Below are 18,230 nucleotides of genomic sequence, written 5' to 3'. Positions count from 1 at the left end.
TCGACACAATGCATATATACGGGACTAGCAAAAGCCTTGGCTCCGCTACGGACGGGAATCTATTGATGATTGCTGGTCAGCAATGCTGTGCGCGAAGATACATACCGTATACTTAGTATACGCTGTATGCAAAGGCCGCTCAGCTGCCTCCCTTCGGGAGTCGGCTTCGTGGTCTCATTGATCATTTTCTGCTTGCAATAGTATTGTCAGCTGATGTAAGTACAGATTCTATAGCACATTTACGATCGAGTCATCTGTTATGCAAACTATGGCTAGTGTTAGTGAACGGGGCCAGATTGGATGCGAGTAGTACCGCGAGTGCGCAGGGCGCATCCCACACCCGCGACCTGCGATCTGCGTACCCATACCCTGCCCGGGTTCACCGCCGGTGTTGGCGGTGGACTGCTGGTTGACTTACCTCGGCGGTACCTGCGCGGGTTGGGCTTGTTGCCTGCACCCACCGTCCTCCCTGTCCTCCGTCTTCGCTCCTCACGTGCTCCCGCCTGCTCGCTGCTGTGCCCGGACCCTCCACGCCCTCGTCGGCTGGGTTGGCATGCAGGCACTGGCTATGCGCTCGCAGTCGGTGTGATGCGCACGCCCCGGCCCTGCCCTTCGCTCGCACGCGCGCGGTCCCTTCGTCGGCGGGGCTTGCGTGCTGGACATCTGCCCTGTGAGCTCGCAGTCGCCGTGCATGTGTCGTCGTCGGGTTGTGTGCCCGCTCACCCGACCGGTTGTCTGCACACTCGCGTGTCCGCTCGTCCGCGTGCGTGCGTGCGCGTTCATCAGCCGTGTCTGCGTGTTGGGCATACGCCCGCCACGCTCGCGGTCGGTGTGTGTCGCGCGCGCGCCAGCCTGCCCAACATCGCCGTCGCCGGTCTGTTGTCCAGTGCGTGGGGTCTGCTCGTCGGTTGGCCGTGTGTGCTGGGCAGTCCTTCCCCACCATCCGCTCCCTCGGGTCCGCACTCGCTCCCTTCCGCACTCGACCTCCACCCGTCCTCCTCCCTGCTCGCCGCTATACTCGCGCCCGTGGTCCGCTCGTCGGCTGCGCTTGCACATGGTACCTCCGCCCTGCGTGCTAGCGGTCAGCTAGGTTGTGCTGCGCGTTGCCGTGGGCCCACTGTCAACTCGCCCTCCCGCGTTCTGCGCTCATACACGGGCGGTTCGCTTGTCGGTCGCGTTTGCGGTGCCGTGCATTCGCCCGGTGCGCTCGCGGTCGACGTGCGCGTCGTGCTTCACGTCGCCGCGCCCTGTGACTTTGGTCAGCACGCTCATTCACTTGCGTCTGCACTCACCTTTCCCCGATGCCCTTCCTTCGCTCTCGCGCACGCCGTCCGTTCGTCGGCCGTGTCTGCACGCAGGGAACCGGCCTTGGATGCTCGCGGTTGTCGTACCTGTTGTGCCCGGGCTGTTTGTGTTGCCGCACGTCATGCCCGCCAGTTCCTCGCCCTCGCCCATCCCCAGTGCCCACCATCCGCACACTTCTGTCCGCCGCATCCTCCCTGACCGCATTCCCACCCTCCTCCGTGGTTGTCCACCTGTGCCTGCAGTCCGTTCACCGGCCGTGTCTGCTCGCAGAGCATTGGCGAGTCGTGCTGCACGTCGTCGCGTTCCATGGCTGTTGATGGTGATTGGCAAAGCCGTTGCCGCGCCCGATCCCAAGCTCGAGAGCCGTCAGCGATAATGTGAGACGGAGAGGCTGGTGGCGGCAGAGGGAGGAGGTTAGGAGGAAGCACTGAGCAGCGGAATGCGCATCGGGCACCGGTCGGGCATTTGTCTCTGGCGTCCAGCCAATCAGCACGCCCCTTTGTCCCGCGTACGAATATGAACACCTCTTGTAGAGTAGATCTTGTAGAGTAGATTATTCTACATGTCTACACAAAATGACTGTGTTCGACCCAGCCGTTACGACTATTCGAGGTCCACTTGGACATTTCTCTATCCGTATGTAGAACAACGGAGGCTCTTCGTCCCGTGTAATGCAGATTGAAATGAGTAAACTCGCAAGAGGGAAAAACGATGAAATCTGCGTGACGCAGGGGAATTACAAGACCTGCTTCAACGATACACAATTCCCCGCCATTGAAATCTCCAATAGGCAGAACAAGGCATACCCTGTCATCCTGGGCGTCCCTATGTGCTCGAGTGACGACGTTGAGGTTGACTGCCAAAGCAACAAACGGATGGACGGCGGACGCGTTGTTGTCTGGTAAAATGGATGCGGTAGCTTCTAGACGTTCGTATTCATTCGGCAAGATGTCTTGAAGCTATGGCCAGCTTTGTTAGACAGTTACTCTGATTGAGAATGCTCAGGAGAACGTTACCTTGTCGGCCAGCCATTCGAACATCTCTCCGAGGATTGTCTTGACAGCCTCGTAGATACGTCGATGCTCTTCCATAGGCTTCGACGTGTACGGGATAAATTGTTCGTGGTTCGTTCTAGAGCAACCCTTCCGACTCATCAAGGACGGCGCTATGTCTTGAGGTGCATCATGGCCCTACGGATCAGCCCCTGTAAGCTTTAACAACTGCACATGTACAGGGACGTACGAACCTGAGTACAATGCCTGTTGTACCAAGCAAAATGGATGACCTGAAAGGTTCTCCTTACATCGCGGGATTTGGCGTCCACCGTCTCGAACGGGTCGGATTCGAAGCATGTGATGAGACGTTCGACCAGATTGCTTCGCATCACTTCGGGCATGGAGGTGCAGATACTGGCAATGAGCGAGTTACCCTGACCGCGAATCGTAAGGTTGTCCCTGCGTTGAATATCTAGTGTTAGCTATGCGGCGCTGGTTGATCATGTCATTAGAACTCACTCTATGAGATGGACCGGCACTCGAACATATGAATCTGCGGTGACTCTCTTGCCTGAGGCATACATTGCTTCAATCTGTGCCAATGATAACGCAATCAGGGGCCTATTACCGAAGACTTTCATGTGAATATCAACGTACCTCTGTCAGAAGATCGTGGATACTTGTCGGCATCGTTGCTTTACTGGCCCTTGATCGCTCCTGCTCCGTCCAGACAATGTTATTCTCTCGGTCACGTTCACGGGGCGCGGGACAACGTTTGTTGTCAGGATGTTGCGGGTCGTACGAGGTTTGGATTGCCTTGTTATTCAGCGAGGTGGCAATGATCTGCGGTAAATCCAAAGCAACAGAGTGCGGCGACACGGACCCGCGCAGCATTAGTGGGAGTGATGGCGATCGGAGAGATGACAGAGGCGTGAGTGGCGATAAGGGAGAAGAAAGTAGAGATGGATGATCATTCGTCTCGCGGATGGCCCGCGGCGAAGGGGACGCAATCTCAGGTTCGATGGCCAGGGCTGTCTGGAGTGTGTGTGCCCTGTAACACGTATCCCAGGTGCTGGAACAACGGGGAACTAGCTTGAACGAGCTACGACGCGAGGTTGTGAGCTGGGGAGAACGCCATAGAAGAGCAAGATGCGCGACTGACTTGTACACAAACGAATCAAAAAATATGTCTGAGATTTCGAGATTTCCGCAGACCACGTTGTTCGCCTCCCCGTCCGGGAGCAGGGAGGACACCGTAAACAAGTCTTGCAATGGAAGCGGGAAGTGCTTTTGTAGCAGCGCTATGGCAGGGACAATCATGTTTTTTACCCCAAGACCAGGCGGAGTATCTAGGCCTCTGATGAGTACGGCGACAACATCATAGTGTTGACTTACCGTCCGGCCATCTCAACATATTGGCTATATAACAGGCCGTGTGACCGTCCATTGAGCCTAACCTCGCTCTGAGGTTCCTCATGACGATGAGAACCAATACATAAACGGTACCTGTGCAGGCACGTCATTCTCAACCTGGATTGACGGACATTACACTGAGCTTACCACCACCGGCCACCCGCGCAAATTTACTGCCCATGGCATTCCACTTTTCAAACGTTCTTTGTGACACTGTTCGCTTGGCGGCCGCTTGCAAGTGAGTTTCCCTGATCTCTTTGAGAGTGAGTTTGGGACTGGGTCGACGAAGGCTAACAAGCAACGGGTTAGTTTATTATCATGACACCAAGTGCGCAGCCTCAGGAGCAATCTGCGCATACCTGCTAGTCTTGCACGCAAATTGAATGAGTTTCACCATCACCGTAAAGTCTGAGGCTGCGCTATCATGAAATGCCTCGGCACATCGTTCAGTGAGCACGTTCAACGATCCATCCGCACCGCGGCTGACTCGAAGTGACTCGGTTACACGTAGCACGTTCTCACCGTATTCTAGAACAGCCGCTTCTGTAAGATTACCAACGAGATCAGCAAAGAATTGGGTTACTGTCGCCTTGGACGCATGTGACGGGCGGGCAGCGGATCGGTATCCCATAATAGTTGCGTCGGCGCAGCCTGCGTAGCGCAGAAGTTGAATCCCCCACGCGGGCAAGGCAGTAGTGCATTTTGAACCTCTGGCCTGGGTGCGGCTTCGAGTCGCAGAGGCGGACCAACATCTTCGCGGGCGTATGGGGTTCGGATGGTCCGATTGCGCGACCGCGTAGAGCGGTGGGGACCGGGACCAGGAGTCTCAGAGTACGCCGCGCCAGATGTTATTCCTGTTTGACAGAATTGTAAGAATGTTAGACCATCCGGCGCACGGGATGTCTTGTAAAGCTCACCTTGTGATGATTCTCCTTGAGGGCTGTCCATTTGTTGTTGAGCCTGGGACCTTGTTTGGCGTGTATGGGACATAGCTTTGTGAGATGTTCCCCTGTCTCCGGCGTCTTCCAATGCCAATACCGTCAATTGGATCATAACGCACATCACAAAATACGTACTTGTGGTGTTATCGCAGTATACTTCGGGACCGCAGTCATCCCCGGATTGATGCACGGGCGGTGTTACCAGTTCTGTGTGATCTTAGCACATAACACTGTCAGTCAGCAACATGAAGAAAATCGTACCGTTCAGAGAGTCGGCTTCTAACCTTGCCAGCAAGGCAACTAAAACGCCGCTGAGGTTCGGCGTGTGTGTCAGTAAGGGTACTAAACTTGAACGTTCTTCTTCAGAGAGAAATGTCTGCATGGCCACAGTGGAGTAACAGCCTGAGGTTACGGTATTATCCCGGGTTAATTGGCGTACGGGCGGGTGCATCGGCGGGCGGGCGCATCATGTGACGTGATGTGTTGCAAGGCGTTAATAACTTCATAGATAGTACTTGAGTAAGTGTACGTGACATACATAGAGGCAGACGGGGGCATGGAGACAAGATACGGTAGTGTGTAGACAGATCAATGCGAGCCAATACGGTACCGGTACAGCGCGACGGCAACATATCATGTCCGTGCGGAAATCACGAAGAATCGCGAACCCGCCCGCCGGCCTGCCGATGCGAGGTACGCCTGGTAGAAATATCGATAGGGGCCGCGCGGGTCGTATATGTGGGGGAGGGATCGGTGTCGACGTCCGGGACGTGGTAATTGACATAGGCGATGTCGTCCTCTGTCTGGGATGGATCCGGTACGACCTCTTCCCGCTCACGCGGCGGGGGCGTCAAGAGACGACGCCTCTTGTTGAAATCGTGGACGCGCTGCATGTCCTCGGAGGTGGCACCAGCATCAGACGATGCATCGTCGTCATCCCGCGGCAGGACCCGCTTAATAGACAGGGCGACGTTGTTGTAGTACTCGTACGTGTTCTCTAACGCGCCTGTTTCATCTTCGGGCACTTCAGGCGCCATTTCCGTGGCCAGACGGTATGCATGGTCATTGAGTTCGTCGCGTACTTTGGTTAGGGCGCCGTCACGAATCCCTTCGATGATGGCCGGTATCGGGTCAGCCACAGGGGGTACTGCGATATTCCGCGGCTGCTGCAGACGGGCTATGAGGGCATCCGCGTCGCTGCGATGGCCAGCCGCCAGTGCCTCCTCTATCCAGCAGCGGCCACGCTGGGCATAGGCCCTGGCCCGTGCCATACGAATACCTTTTGCCCAACGTTCAACCCCGGCATCTTTCGCTCGACGCACCCGGTCGTCGTCTAAGATGAGCTTGACATCGTCGATATCGTTAGCCTCGTTTGCGACCTGATCCTCGGCGGGCATCAGGTTCTTGCCGTTGTAGTCGAGCAACACCGGCTGGCAAAAATATGCGGTCAGCGCCGCACTAACTCTACACGAACAGGAACAGTACTCACAGTCGCCAGGTTCTCTTCAACCCAGACGAGCCAATCGTTCGTGTTTTTCATCTTCGCGCGCACTTCACGCACTCGTGGCAAGTCCGAAGCAAGAAACGCGAAGAAGGTCGCCCTGAGGCGTCCGATTAGCACCCGGCCATTGCGCTTGTACCCGGTGCATATGATGTCGTTGGCGGCTCCGGCACCCGGAATAAAGCCGTCGTCGTCGGGCTGAGGATCTTCCGGTTCGATGTACTTATGCTCTGTTATCTTCACGGCAATGAATAGCACAGGCCCCGCCTCGACCATTCCCTTTTGCGTCTACGCAACGTTAGTTCCAGCTGAATGCACGCGGGGGTCTCACTCACCTGATCGAGCATGTGGTCGATCCTCTCCGCATCCCCGATCTGGACGACAATAACGTCATCCGTTTTGAGGATCTTCCGCGGTGGTTGATTTCCCTCGGCGGGCTTGACGACGACGCTGTATTTGACGCACACGATACCGTCTGGTTGGTGGCGGGACACGGCGTCTTTGATCGCGCGGCTGTGATCAATGATTAGGGTTTGGTTGTCGTCGACGTCGATACGACCGTCTTGTGCCGCCTTGAGGATGGCGGCAGTGACCAGCTCATGGAGCGCCAGAGGCGCCATGACAGTGAGAGATTGCTGGGAGGGATTGTAGTAGAATCTGCGCGAAACGTTTAGGTGAGAACATGATAGGACGAGCCAGCAGGACTCACGAGAAATATTTGAGTATTTCCAGGTTGTTGTCGACGTATGAGCAAATGTCCGTCCAGAGTGCCTCGCTGACGTTGTGGCGAATCTGCGCAAATAATGAGTTGAGCTGGGGTGACTAACGAACGAAACACGGGCTGCTCACCATATGCTTACCAAACAAGACAGGGAAGTCGGGCTCTTGCAGCAACGGTCCGAAGACCTGTTCAGCCAGGGGCCAGCAAAGAATTACGTCTGCGACGTAGTGCCTGCGCGAGTCCCCTTCGTTCGAGGGTCCTTGAAGGTGGTGATCTATGTCGGGGATGTCCGTATCACGGTGCTGGACCTGGCGTGCGGGATGGAGAAGGGGGGAAGAAAACGTGTGCCCGCCAGGGGACGGCGGCGAAGATGATAGAGGCGCTACTGAACTGAATGGTTAGCGGTTGCATAGTGTCCTGCGCTGACAACATAGCCACGTACCGTCGGGGTATGCACTGAATGATCTCTCCGCTGTTGCGCGGGTCTCGACTCGGAGGGGTGACTTCTGGGCGGCGGGGTCAACGTAGTGCTCAGTGCGTCCCAAATCGTCGTCTCCGCTTGGGGACGCGATACGGGGGGAGTGCAAGCGGGTGTACTGCGAGGACGCCATGAGGATATGAGGAGGGGACGATTAGAGGACGATGAGATAGAATGTCGGTCGAAGACAGAACGTTATTATGTAAGGGACGAACCGGAACATAAGGCATCATCCATTGATACCGGGCGACGCGCCTCCAGCCCTCTCTGGCCCCGGGATATTAAACTTCTTCGACGAGTCTCTCACAGCCCTGTTCAAAGTTAGAACTTCGCATACGTACCAACCCGAACTCGACGCAGATGCTACAGACTCAAGGCAGACGCCACGGGGTTGCATGCGGCGGCATGGCAGACGAGCCCTCTCTGTGACGGTGTTTGGCCTCGGCCGGCCAACAGGTGGGCTGTATGCGACACTTGCCTTATACGGCCGATCGAACAGGCCGTTCGCCCGTCCAAATGAGGCAAGCCATCAAAATCAGCCTACCAAACGGCAAAAGTTCCGTACGAGAACAGTGCGTATGAGTGCCACTAGAGAAGAACTAAACGGCACTCACCTTCATGACCCAGGAATGAGATCCAAGGCAGAGCGCTGCCATGAGGTCTCACGTAGACCGCGCTGAACGCCGGCTGAAACGCTAGGCCGTCACCCTGGCAGAGTTCTGCTGAAGAAGAAACTCACCTGAACGAGGCTAAGGCGGTAGGAAAAGGCGTGTCAGAATACGGTGAAAATGTACAGAACAAGTGACGTACCGCGAAACCATTCGTACTGATTAAACAGTCTTGCGCTGGTCTTTGAACAACCCTGTAAGCGCTGTATGTGTCCAAGGACGTAAGCAAGCCCTGAGGATCTTGGGCGGCTGGCACGTCACCAAAATTTGCCTCCGGAAGGGCTTGTTTAATTTGTTGACCACCGTTTTCTTCTACCTACTGTATCTGCATTGCGTTCACAATTGGGCGAAGTAGGTGAGTGTTAAATCAACGCGTCAGACTGGTGTTCGGTCCCTTACATCATGTACTTACCGCACGAAGATGAAGAAGACCATGGCCAAGAAACGTCGGTGCTTGGAAGACCTGCTGGCTCAAACATGTCGGGCTTGTGACGAGGAGTTTGATACCATGCAGGGTCTGATGGCTCATCAGTCTGCAAGTCGCAAATGTGCGTGGTATAAGAAGGGCAAGTTGAAGGCAGTCTTTGCAGATGTTGCTGAGGACGAACCGCCGTCGGAGAAGAGAAATAGCGGTATAAATCGAAGTGCTATGTACGTATTCAGTCTGCGGTATACGCCTACAATAGCTGAATGTTTTAAAGGGAAACAAGACCCGCAACTCCCGCTGCCGTGATGAACCTGCCCAGCGACAGAGGTGAAGGATCGTCAACGGGTTCTGATTCGCAGCCAGGACACGAAGATGCTGAGAGTAGCGACGAAGAAGAGGATTTGATGTTCGTGCCATTACCAGTTCCCAGTTCCTCAGGCTGCAATCCGCCTTGCGAAGCATCGTCTTCCGGCAGTCGGATTCGACAATCCGCGATACAACTTGATGACGACGAAGACACACGAGTTGAGGACGTCGACAAGACTGCAGGACGTGTTGTCGGAGAGGGACGTACTATGATGGATGCATGGAAGAGGCACTTCGCGAAACAGAATGACCAAGATGCTGACTGCGGCGACCGGGAAGGTACGTGACCACACATCTTGTTACAGAAATGACAAGCTTACATTCTGCTGTAGACAATCGTTCTTTGTGGGAACCTTTTGACACCGAGATGGACTGGGAGGTGGCTTCGTGGTGCGTCAAAGAGGGCATCAGTCAAGGTGCCGTTGACCGGTTCCTCAACATACCCAACGTGAGTTTTCTGTGGTTCAGAACACCCCTCAGCTGTCTAATTCAAAACATAGGTACGAGAGAAACTAGGACTTTCTTACCACAATATGCGCTCGCTCCTCCAAAAGGTCGATTCCATACCGGAGAGATCGCCGTGGATGGAGCAATGGCTGACGTTCAAGGACCGACCGGGAGAAACTCATCTAGTGCAGTTTCGTGATATCATAGCTGCTATCAAAGCTCTCCTTGGAAACCCTGCGCACGCGGACCGCATCGTGTATCGCCCACGACGAATCTTCTCCAACACGAGCCGTAAGAACCGTATATATACCGAAATGTGGACAGGAAGGTGGTGGAATGCAGTGCAGGTGAGGCGTCCAGGGTTGTTGCTAGTTTCTATGCCCTACTCATTACTTTCTTACATTCAGAGTCTTCTACCTGACGGCGCAGCCCTAGCCCCGGTCATCATTTCGACCGATAAAACACAACTTACCCAGTTTTCCGGCAACAAGTCCGCCTACCCGGTCTACATGACCCTCGGCAACATCCCGAAGGCTCTGCGTCGGAAGCCTTCAGAGCACGCCTGTATCCTCATCGGCTACCTCTCAGTCGACAAGGTCGACTCTACGGGCCTCAGTGAGCGCAAGCATCGCGCGCTCGTCCACCAACTCTTCCACGCCTCCGTCAAGATCATCCTCGCGCCGCTCATCGAGGCCGGGAAGGAGGGAATTGATGTTACAGGGGGAGACGGGAAAATTCGGCGTGTTCATCCAGTGCTAGCGTCCTATGTTGCTGACTACCCGGAGCAGTGCCTGGTGACCTGCACCAAGTACGGCACTTGCTGCATCTGCCAGTGCCCGGAGCCCGCCCTTGGGGACGACACAGCGAAGACACCGCGCCGTCAAATCATGACCCTGGACGTCCTGCGGAAGGCAAAATCCCGGGACAAGAAGGGGTCATCCGCGTTCTACAACACATGCAAGGAGAACAATATCTCCGGCTACGTTGTCGACCCGTTCTGGAAGGACTTACCTTACACAGATATCCACAGCTGCATCACGCCAGACGTACTGCATCAATTGTATCAAGGTGTCTTCAAACACGTTATAGATTGGTGCAGCGAACTAATGGACGAATCCGAACTCGACCAACGAATTCGCTGCCTACCGCCTGCATACGGCACGCGCCATTTCAAGAATGGAATTTCCACCCTGTCTCAAGTGTCTGGTGGCGAACGCAAAGACATAGCACGCATCCTGCTCGGATGCCTTGTCGGACGCCTGCCTCACGCCGTCATCATCACGTTCCGAGCTCTCCTCGACTTCATCTACATTGCCCAGTACTCAACGCACGACGACACTACGCTGTCCTACCTGGAGGACGCACTAATGACTTACCACAAGCACAAGGCGATTCTGAAGACTCTCGGCATACGGGAACACCTCAACATACCGAAATTTCACTCCCTCCACCATTACATCGACTGTATTCGTAATCTGGGCACGACTGATAATTACAACACGGAACTTTTCGAACGCCTGCACATTGACTGCGCAAAGAAGGCCTGGCGAGCGTCCAACCATCGCGACGAGCGGCCTCAAATGACCAAGTGGCTCGAACGTCAGGAGAAGGTCGCCATGTACGAGATGCTTCGCCAGAGACTTCACGAAGAGCGCATCGAGCCAAACGCATCCCCTGATGTTACCGGAGCGCAGTCGCACCATCCTCAAGCCGGGCTAACACTGCCAAAACACCCATCCGTCTCGCAGCAATCAATTGCGTCCATTGCGGACAAGCATCAAGCTCCCGGGTTCGCAAGAGCTTTGAATCAACACATCTTCTCGTTGAAGCTTGGTCGCCCCCTTACCGCCGGCGAGGCTGAGAAGGCCGGCTCCTATCTCCCCTTCTCCCGCCTCGACATCTTTCACGGTTTCAAATTCACCACACTCCCCCTCACAGATGACAACCTGGACCGCGACGCGGTCAAGGCGAAGCCATCTTGTGGGTCAGAACCCGCAAGATTTGATACGGTTGTCGTATTGCGAGGCGAAGAGGCAGAGGCCACTGGTCTGCAAGGTATGTCAACAACCCTTTTTGACTTACGCTCTCTAATCCAGTCTTTCACCAGGGACTCGCATAGGGCGAGTCAAAACGATATTTAGGCTGCCCGAGAAAATCTACGAACATGGTACCGTATCAGAAATGCCGGCCCCAGAAGAATGGGCCCAGCAAGGGCCCCTGGCGTACGTTGAATGGTACGCGAAACTTCCTGCCGCTGCCGACCCTGTACACATGATGTACGACGTACGGAAGATGCCCCTTCGAACGGACGGCACACCGCCTGGAGATGTAGTACCGTTACGGATGATACGGCAGTCGTGTCAGTTGATTCCTCATTTCCCTATCCCCACTCGTACGAACTCACAGCCCAACGTTCCCAATGACTGGAGTCATCACAACGTACTCGACAAAGCGCATAGATTTTTATTGAACAACTGGGCCACTAAGTACGCATATCAGACTCTATGGTAGCCGCTTGTACTCTAACATACCTGTACATATTTTGAGCAATTCAGCGTCTTGACGCTAAGGATCACACATCGCCCTGCGACTCAGGTAACGCTAGCTATGAAACGAAGTATATTTCATTCTATTGAAGCAAGATATACAAATGTTGTAGACTAGTAGACTACAACGCGACTGGAGCTCACCATCAATCTTTGCTAGCAAACGTGTATGTATGTAGGACTACCTAGTAGCCGGATGAGTGAGCGTACGTTAGCATGCAGGCAAGCGGGCCAGCGAGCGGTCGAGCGGTCGAGCGGGCGAGTGAGAGGGTGAGCGGGCGTGCGGGCGTATGAGCGTGCGGGCGAATGAGCGTGCGGGCGAGTGGGCATGCGGATGGGCAGCCAGGGCAAGCGGTAGACAGATGGCCAGTAGAGTAGCCAGCCAAGAGGCGCAGTGCGCGGCGTGTGTGTTGAGGGAACCCGGCCGCGCTATGTACTGGCTTCTGGGCGAGGCGTGAGTTAAGGTCGTCTACGGTGCCGAGGAATTTTCTACATGTCGCGAAGATGTACTTACATGCTTTAGTATCCTTCTCCACATCGTCCTCCATCGTCTCAACCACGGTTTCCAGCGATGAGCGTACGAGAAGTGAGAGGGAAAGCGGCGGTAGGCGGCGGCAGCGGTAGGTGTAGTGGGCAAGGCGTGAGTCGAGGAGAGCCCTTATATTGTAGCAAAGATGTACTTACTTGCTCCAGTATCCTTCTCCGCATCCTCCTCCATCATGTCAACCACGGTTTCCGGCAATGCGCGTACGAGAGTGAGAAGGAAAGCGGCGGCGGCGGTAGGTGTAGCGGGCAAGGCGTGAGTCGAGGTTGTCCATGGCGTCGAGAGCCCTTATAACGTCGCAAAGATACACTTACCTGCTCTATTATCCTTCTCCGCATCCTTCTCCATCATTTCAACCTCAGTTTCCGGCGATGCGCGTACGAGAGCGAAAAGCAAAGCAGCATAGAGTAAGTGGAAGTGGAGGGACTCCCGAGAAGGAAAGCGCTGAGGCTCGGCCTTCGGGCTGTCGATCGTGATCGACTTTCAAGCCGAGCTTCGAGTTCTTACCGCAAACTCCGTGTCCTGCTCGAGGACAACCTCAACCTCCATCGCCGGTGCGTCACTTCCGCTCATTATAATCTCTAATTTTCCTATATCATCTACACTAGAAGATATGTCAGCAAACCACGCCCAGCCTCAGGCTGCGGACGACGACATTCAATATATCGGCTTCCAACGCGTCAACGTCAAGAAGAGCAAGTTCCATAGAACCGCACTGGAAGAAGACGGCCTTGTCTTTTGCGGCTATAAGAACACCAAAGACTACACAAATATCCCTCTGCCCACAACCCAGCGAAGTGCGCCAGGTCCGGTCGTCATCGACTTGGTCTCCTCGGACAGCGAAGATGAGAGCGCACCTAGCAGCACGGTGCCCAAAGTGAGTCCCTTCAATTTTATTATTATCATGGACTCATTTCAAATACTCGACAGTCTACAGCTGTGAAACACGCCGCTCGGGCAGAAGTCGTGGTCCCCGGTACCAGCAAACGGTGCAAGAAAGAAACCACGCACCAGGCAACGGACTCGAAGCACAACATGCAGTTGAGAACCCGAGGGAAGGCGGGACAGAGGGCATCCGAGACGGAGGGCAAAGGGGATGGTCGGCGGTCGGCTCATCCTGTTGCAGGGAGGTCGACGAGTCGCAGGCGGGGATGGTTGCCTAGCCAGTGAGCGAAGCATAGGATTTCATAATATTGAGTACGTCCAGAATCTACATGTTCATTTGCACTCTCCTTCACGCGCACCCTCGTACATATGTGTAAGCCCGACGGATAGGTCTCCTGGTAAGCGTAGATGAGGCCACGCAAGATGTGCAGACGGACGGTGTGTCTCGCGCCCACTGACCCGTTCTGCAGGACATGTCGACGCGCACAGCGAGACTCCCGGAGGACACTCCGACTAGCGCATGGACGAGCCACGGCGAAGGGACGATCGGGGGACGTGCCCCTGTCCTTGCTCGACAAGTCTACGTCCCCGCCATGCGTCCACTCGCCTGTGCCTCTGTCGCCCTCTTCGTGCCTATGTTCCTCGACCACTCTCGGAACCGTTCATGAGGACAGCCTACAGGTGGGTACGTGCTCTGCGGAACTACCGCACGCCCGGTAACGACCCGTGCCACCTCTGTTATATTCATATACTGCATGGCCCTCGAGCTCCACGCCCTTGTCCACTCATTCCGCAGCATTCAGGTCACCAGAGTCTGATGCGGACGCCGCCAGCCGACACTCTACGCGCTCTGGTGGAGCTTCACGCAGCGCAAGTTCATCGAGAGCACGGGCGACGCCATGTTCTTCAAGAACATACGCGGCGAGGCCGTGCGGGGTTGCTCCGTTGCGGTCGCGGATGCCCATCGCACCGGGGAAGCGGGTGTTGTTAATGGTGCGAAGGGATCGACTGAGGCTGGATTCGAAGGTGTGCAGGACGAGGAGGGGGACGTGATGGCTGAATGGTGCGAGAGATGTGTTTGTACCTCGAGTGGCAACTCAACATCGAGCCAGCAGCGCCGAAGGAGTTCGAGGCGAATGTTCGGACGGACTCCAAGGGCCACGGGCCATACCCAACGTACGTGCTCCCCTCGCCTGCGCCGACACCAGTACCGTGGACGACGCCATACGGCCCCACGTCGACCACCACCCTGAGCTTCGCCGCACGTCCTGTCGCCACCGAAGCCCACCCCATGCCTGTCGACGCCAGCACGGTGTATCCGAGTCCGCCCACGAGCCCTGACACGCCCGACACGCCCGAGCAGTCTTACTCGACTTCGACGAGCCCGGCATTGTCTGCATCGCCGTCGACGCCACCAGGTATTGTCAACGCGAACAGCCGCATCGCCTCACACAGCACCCACGGGATGGCCCCACGCCATCGAGCAAGAGTCCGTCGCCGCCGTTGTGCTGCTGCCGATGCAGAAGCAAACGGGCCGGTCGAGGGCTCGCCGTCAATATCCGACACCATCTCGACTGACCGCACCTCGGCGACGAAGAAGGCGAAGGGCCAGGACTCAAGTATTCGCCGACGTCTCCATATGTCCCACCGTTGCCATATGGTGGTGTGCGCACCTCGCCCTACGCAACGTCACCATTCTACGACCAAGCCCATGGACCAACTTCGCCTACATACTTGCCGACGTCACCGGCGCTGAACCTCACATCGCCGGGATCATGTACGTCTGTTTCCCTGCGAACGTGAATTTGCTGAGCCAATTACGGGGGGCCGGATAGGCGGTTGCCGTACTCACCTGCAGGGCTAGCGGTTGCCCGGCCAAACTCACGCGCTGTTATGATCAACCCGCCGCAACGTGGATGGACGTCGGGCGTCGCGGTGTACGGATACTGAACAGACGGCATGCGTCAACGGGCGCACAGAGTGTGGATGCGGCGAGCGCTCTGGACTGCTTGGGAGGTGTGGCTCGTGCTCACAGAGCCTGAGACTGTTGCACGTCCAGAATCCCATGTCCGATTAGTTGCCGCGCACACGTTGTCGCTGAACTCTGTGGGGAACACTCACAGCAGAGTCTCCTAAGGACCGTGGCACCTCCAGAACATCATGGTCATCTGTTCGGTGAGTTGTCGATCCACTGGCAGATACACTACTACATGCGACTGGCTGATCTAACAGAACAGTACACAATACTACCACTCAGCTGGGCAGAGGACTCACCGACGTGTCCCGTCTGTGCGCTGACGGGTAGCCATTGCCCACGAAGGATGGAGGGTGGACATCAAGTGTGGCTGGATGGAGGCTGGGTAGAGTGTTGGACAGCCTCCGAGTTAATTTGAACGATATACGTCCAGACGAGTCGTCGCTGGTTCCATTGGTTCTGGACATGAAAACCCTGAGTTCACAGAGTACACTCATACTACTAGTAGAAGTACTATGTTTACGGCAATAGATAGCTTGAAATTAAGCGTACAAATAGAAACCCAACTATCTATGAATGATCAATGAAACACTTCAGAGATTAAAGAAAATTGACTGGCCAAATTTTGCTTGCCGGTCAGCTAATAAACTCTTGACAGGATGGTTAATCAAGCAGGCTATAGTTTGTCCAAGTATCTCAAGACCAATGCTGCCTTTGCAGCACATTCCAAGCGGTGAGCGTCTTTGCCAAGTAAACCAAGTTCTTTTGACTTGCCTTGTAGCTTGGCAAGTAAAACCGGTTTTTCCTGATGCCGCTCCTTTCCTCGCCAAAATCATTGATGCTTGCGAAAAGCTCGAAGATAACCAGCTCAAGATCCCCGACGCGCTTCTGGCCATGATGGATGGCCCTGAATGCTTTACCGTCGCAGTATGACAACATTGTGCAGGTCATGCTGCAAACGACGGATGTCAAGAAGCTCAAGATCTCGGATGTCCAGCACGCCGCCAACCTCGCCTTTGAGCAAGGCTCGGGCAAGAAGGTGTCTTCTTCGCATGACACGAAGAAGATCTCGGCCGTCAAGCAAAAGCAAGGCGAGCCGAGCTTCCAGCAGCAGCAGCAGCGCCATGATGGCGGCAGCGGCAGCGGCGAGAAGGCCGACAAGGGCAAGGGCAAGCAGCGCGGTAAACGCAGCGGCAAGAAGACCCGTGCCCAGAAGGACGGCGGCAACCACGGTCACGACCATGCCCACATCGCCTCGCAGGCGTCAGTGGCAGGTCTGTCTTAGTCTACGTCCCACGTCGTAGACATCGCGCCTTCGGGCAGCAAAGTCCGCACCGTCGAAACACGTGCGCCTGTGCAGAAGCGCCCCATGTGCAACTGCCAGCGATGGCTGCAACACGCCCTCGAGTTGGCCGAGCAGGTCAACGTGTCTCCTACGGTTGAGCGCCTCAAAACGCTCACACAAATTGTCGACAACTCCGTGCAGATCGAGGATTACCTCTCTGACGCAGAGTCGCATGCATCCAAGCACCCTCGTCTCTCTGACGACGACAACAACAACATGGCCGAGAGGATCGACGAGGTGAACACGGGTTACAACTCGTACGACGACGGCACCTGGGCCGAGACCCAGGAACCCCTTGATTGGGGGTCGGACGACGAGGACGTCGGCGAGAACGTCGACGAGGACATCACGATGGCCGCCGGGATTGATCTGGACGAGGACGCCAGGTCAGTACCCTCATCTTCAATTCCCATGCGACCTACTGACAATGCGCTACCCACAGCCGCATGTAGTAGAGTATCATCTAAGTCGCGTGTAATGAATGAATGTATCGGTAGTTCATTACACAAATATATACACTGTCGTCACGCGCGAGAGTTTGCAGCGTGCTCCAAGTGTAAGGGAAAAATGAAGATTGAGGATGTCCTAGAGGGTGGCAATGAAGCCTACCCTGACAGAGACCCAACTTGGATGTTGGACTCTGGTGCTTCAATGCACTTTACCAACCGGATGAGTGACTTCGCTGAAGTTGAGGATCTCAGCGAACCCATCCTGGTGCAGACCGCGAACGGCACGGCCCGCTGCACAAAGCGCGGGACCGTCTTCATCAATTTCTTGGGTGGAGACGGTGAGATGATTACAACTCGTCTATATCCCGTCTATTATTTCCAAGGTCTGCATCAACGGTTGTTGTCCATGGGGACTTTCCTCAAAGAAGGCATGACTGTGCGCGGTGGTTCGCAGCACATTGACCTCTATGAGCCGGGATCGCGGGATCCACTATACATGTTTAAACCACTGAACCCAGGTGGCTCTATCTTTGGGATTTATGCTGCGTCTTCTGGGGAAGACGCGCAAAGTATCCACAATACGGTCTTCACGGTAGACTATGAAACTATGCACCGCCGTTTTGGGCATCCCTCAAAGGATGTTCTTCAGAAGGCTGAAAAACACACCGACGGTTTCCCTCTCAGGGTTGAGTTCCCTACGGAGGATCCTGTGTGCCCAGGATGTGCAGAAGGGAAAATGCCCAACAAGGCTTTCCCGCCATCCACAAAGCGAGCGACAGAACCTTTCGAGCTCATTCACAGCGATGTGAAGTCGTTCCCGCTTGACTCCTACCATAAGTACAGGTACTACATACTGTACTATGACGACTACACGTTCCACGCCTGGACTGTGAATCTGCGCACCAAAAGTGCTGTGATCTCGTCTACGCGGCAATTCCTCGCCATGGTTAAAACCCAATATGGCAAGGAAGTTAAAGGATGGATGTTGGATGCTGGGGGAGAATACAAGTCTGACGCATTTGACAAGATGCTGAAAGACGAGGGCATCAAGATCTTGCAAAGCTCGCCGCACACTCCTCAGGAGAATGGCAGAGCTGAGCGACTCAACAGGACAATAATGGACAAAGCTCAGGCTATGCGCCTTGAAGCGTGTTTACCTGAATCCTGGTGGGAATTTGCGGTGAACCACGCTGTCCATGTGTACAACAGGACACCATCTCGTCG

General features: G+C 55.3%; 3 protein-coding genes across 3 annotated transcripts; 1 reads left to right on the top strand and 2 right to left on the bottom strand.

The window, feature by feature from the left end:
• Nucleotides 1-2,132: 2,132 nt before the first annotated feature.
• On the bottom strand, nt 2,133-3,924 carry B0H18DRAFT_860799 (uncharacterized protein; the record flags this gene model as incomplete). Its single annotated transcript, XM_048039713.1, has 8 exons — nt 2,133-2,264; nt 2,322-2,495; nt 2,552-2,759; nt 2,820-2,893; nt 2,958-3,402; nt 3,463-3,655; nt 3,696-3,806; nt 3,861-3,924. Coding segments are annotated over 8 exons (1,401 nt in total), but the record flags the coding sequence as incomplete, so codon positions are not given.
• Nucleotides 3,925-5,304: 1,380 nt separating this feature from the next.
• Nucleotides 5,305-7,487, bottom strand: B0H18DRAFT_1122203 (uncharacterized protein; the record flags this gene model as incomplete). The annotated part of the gene is made up of 6 exons (XM_048034472.1): nt 5,305-6,084; nt 6,144-6,443; nt 6,491-6,812; nt 6,865-6,947; nt 7,005-7,258; nt 7,319-7,487. 6 exons carry the CDS (start codon nt 7,485-7,487, stop codon nt 5,305-5,307), a joined length of 1,908 nt encoding a protein of 635 aa, XP_047889856.1.
• Nucleotides 7,488-8,455: 968 nt separating this feature from the next.
• B0H18DRAFT_1122202 (uncharacterized protein) lies at nt 8,456-17,009 on the top strand (the record flags this gene model as incomplete). Its single annotated transcript, XM_048034471.1, has 12 exons — nt 8,456-8,673; nt 8,724-9,094; nt 9,148-9,263; nt 9,316-9,609; nt 9,670-11,317; nt 12,961-13,229; nt 14,071-14,263; nt 14,308-14,856; nt 15,994-16,139; nt 16,189-16,475; nt 16,536-16,943; nt 17,000-17,009. The coding sequence occupies 12 exons, from the start codon at nt 8,456-8,458 to the stop codon at nt 17,007-17,009; spliced, it is 4,509 nt and encodes a 1,502-aa protein (XP_047889855.1).
• Nucleotides 17,010-18,230: the final 1,221 nt, after the last annotated feature.

The sequence above is a fragment of the Fomitopsis serialis genome, assembly GCF_022376445.1.
Source record: "Fomitopsis serialis strain Sig1Antser10 chromosome Unknown B0H18scaffold_73, whole genome shotgun sequence".
In the NCBI taxonomy this organism is placed as follows: domain Eukaryota; kingdom Fungi; phylum Basidiomycota; class Agaricomycetes; order Polyporales; family Fomitopsidaceae; genus Fomitopsis; species Fomitopsis serialis.
Note: the sequence above shows the minus strand (reverse complement) of the source record. Positions and strands in the feature narration are given on the sequence as shown.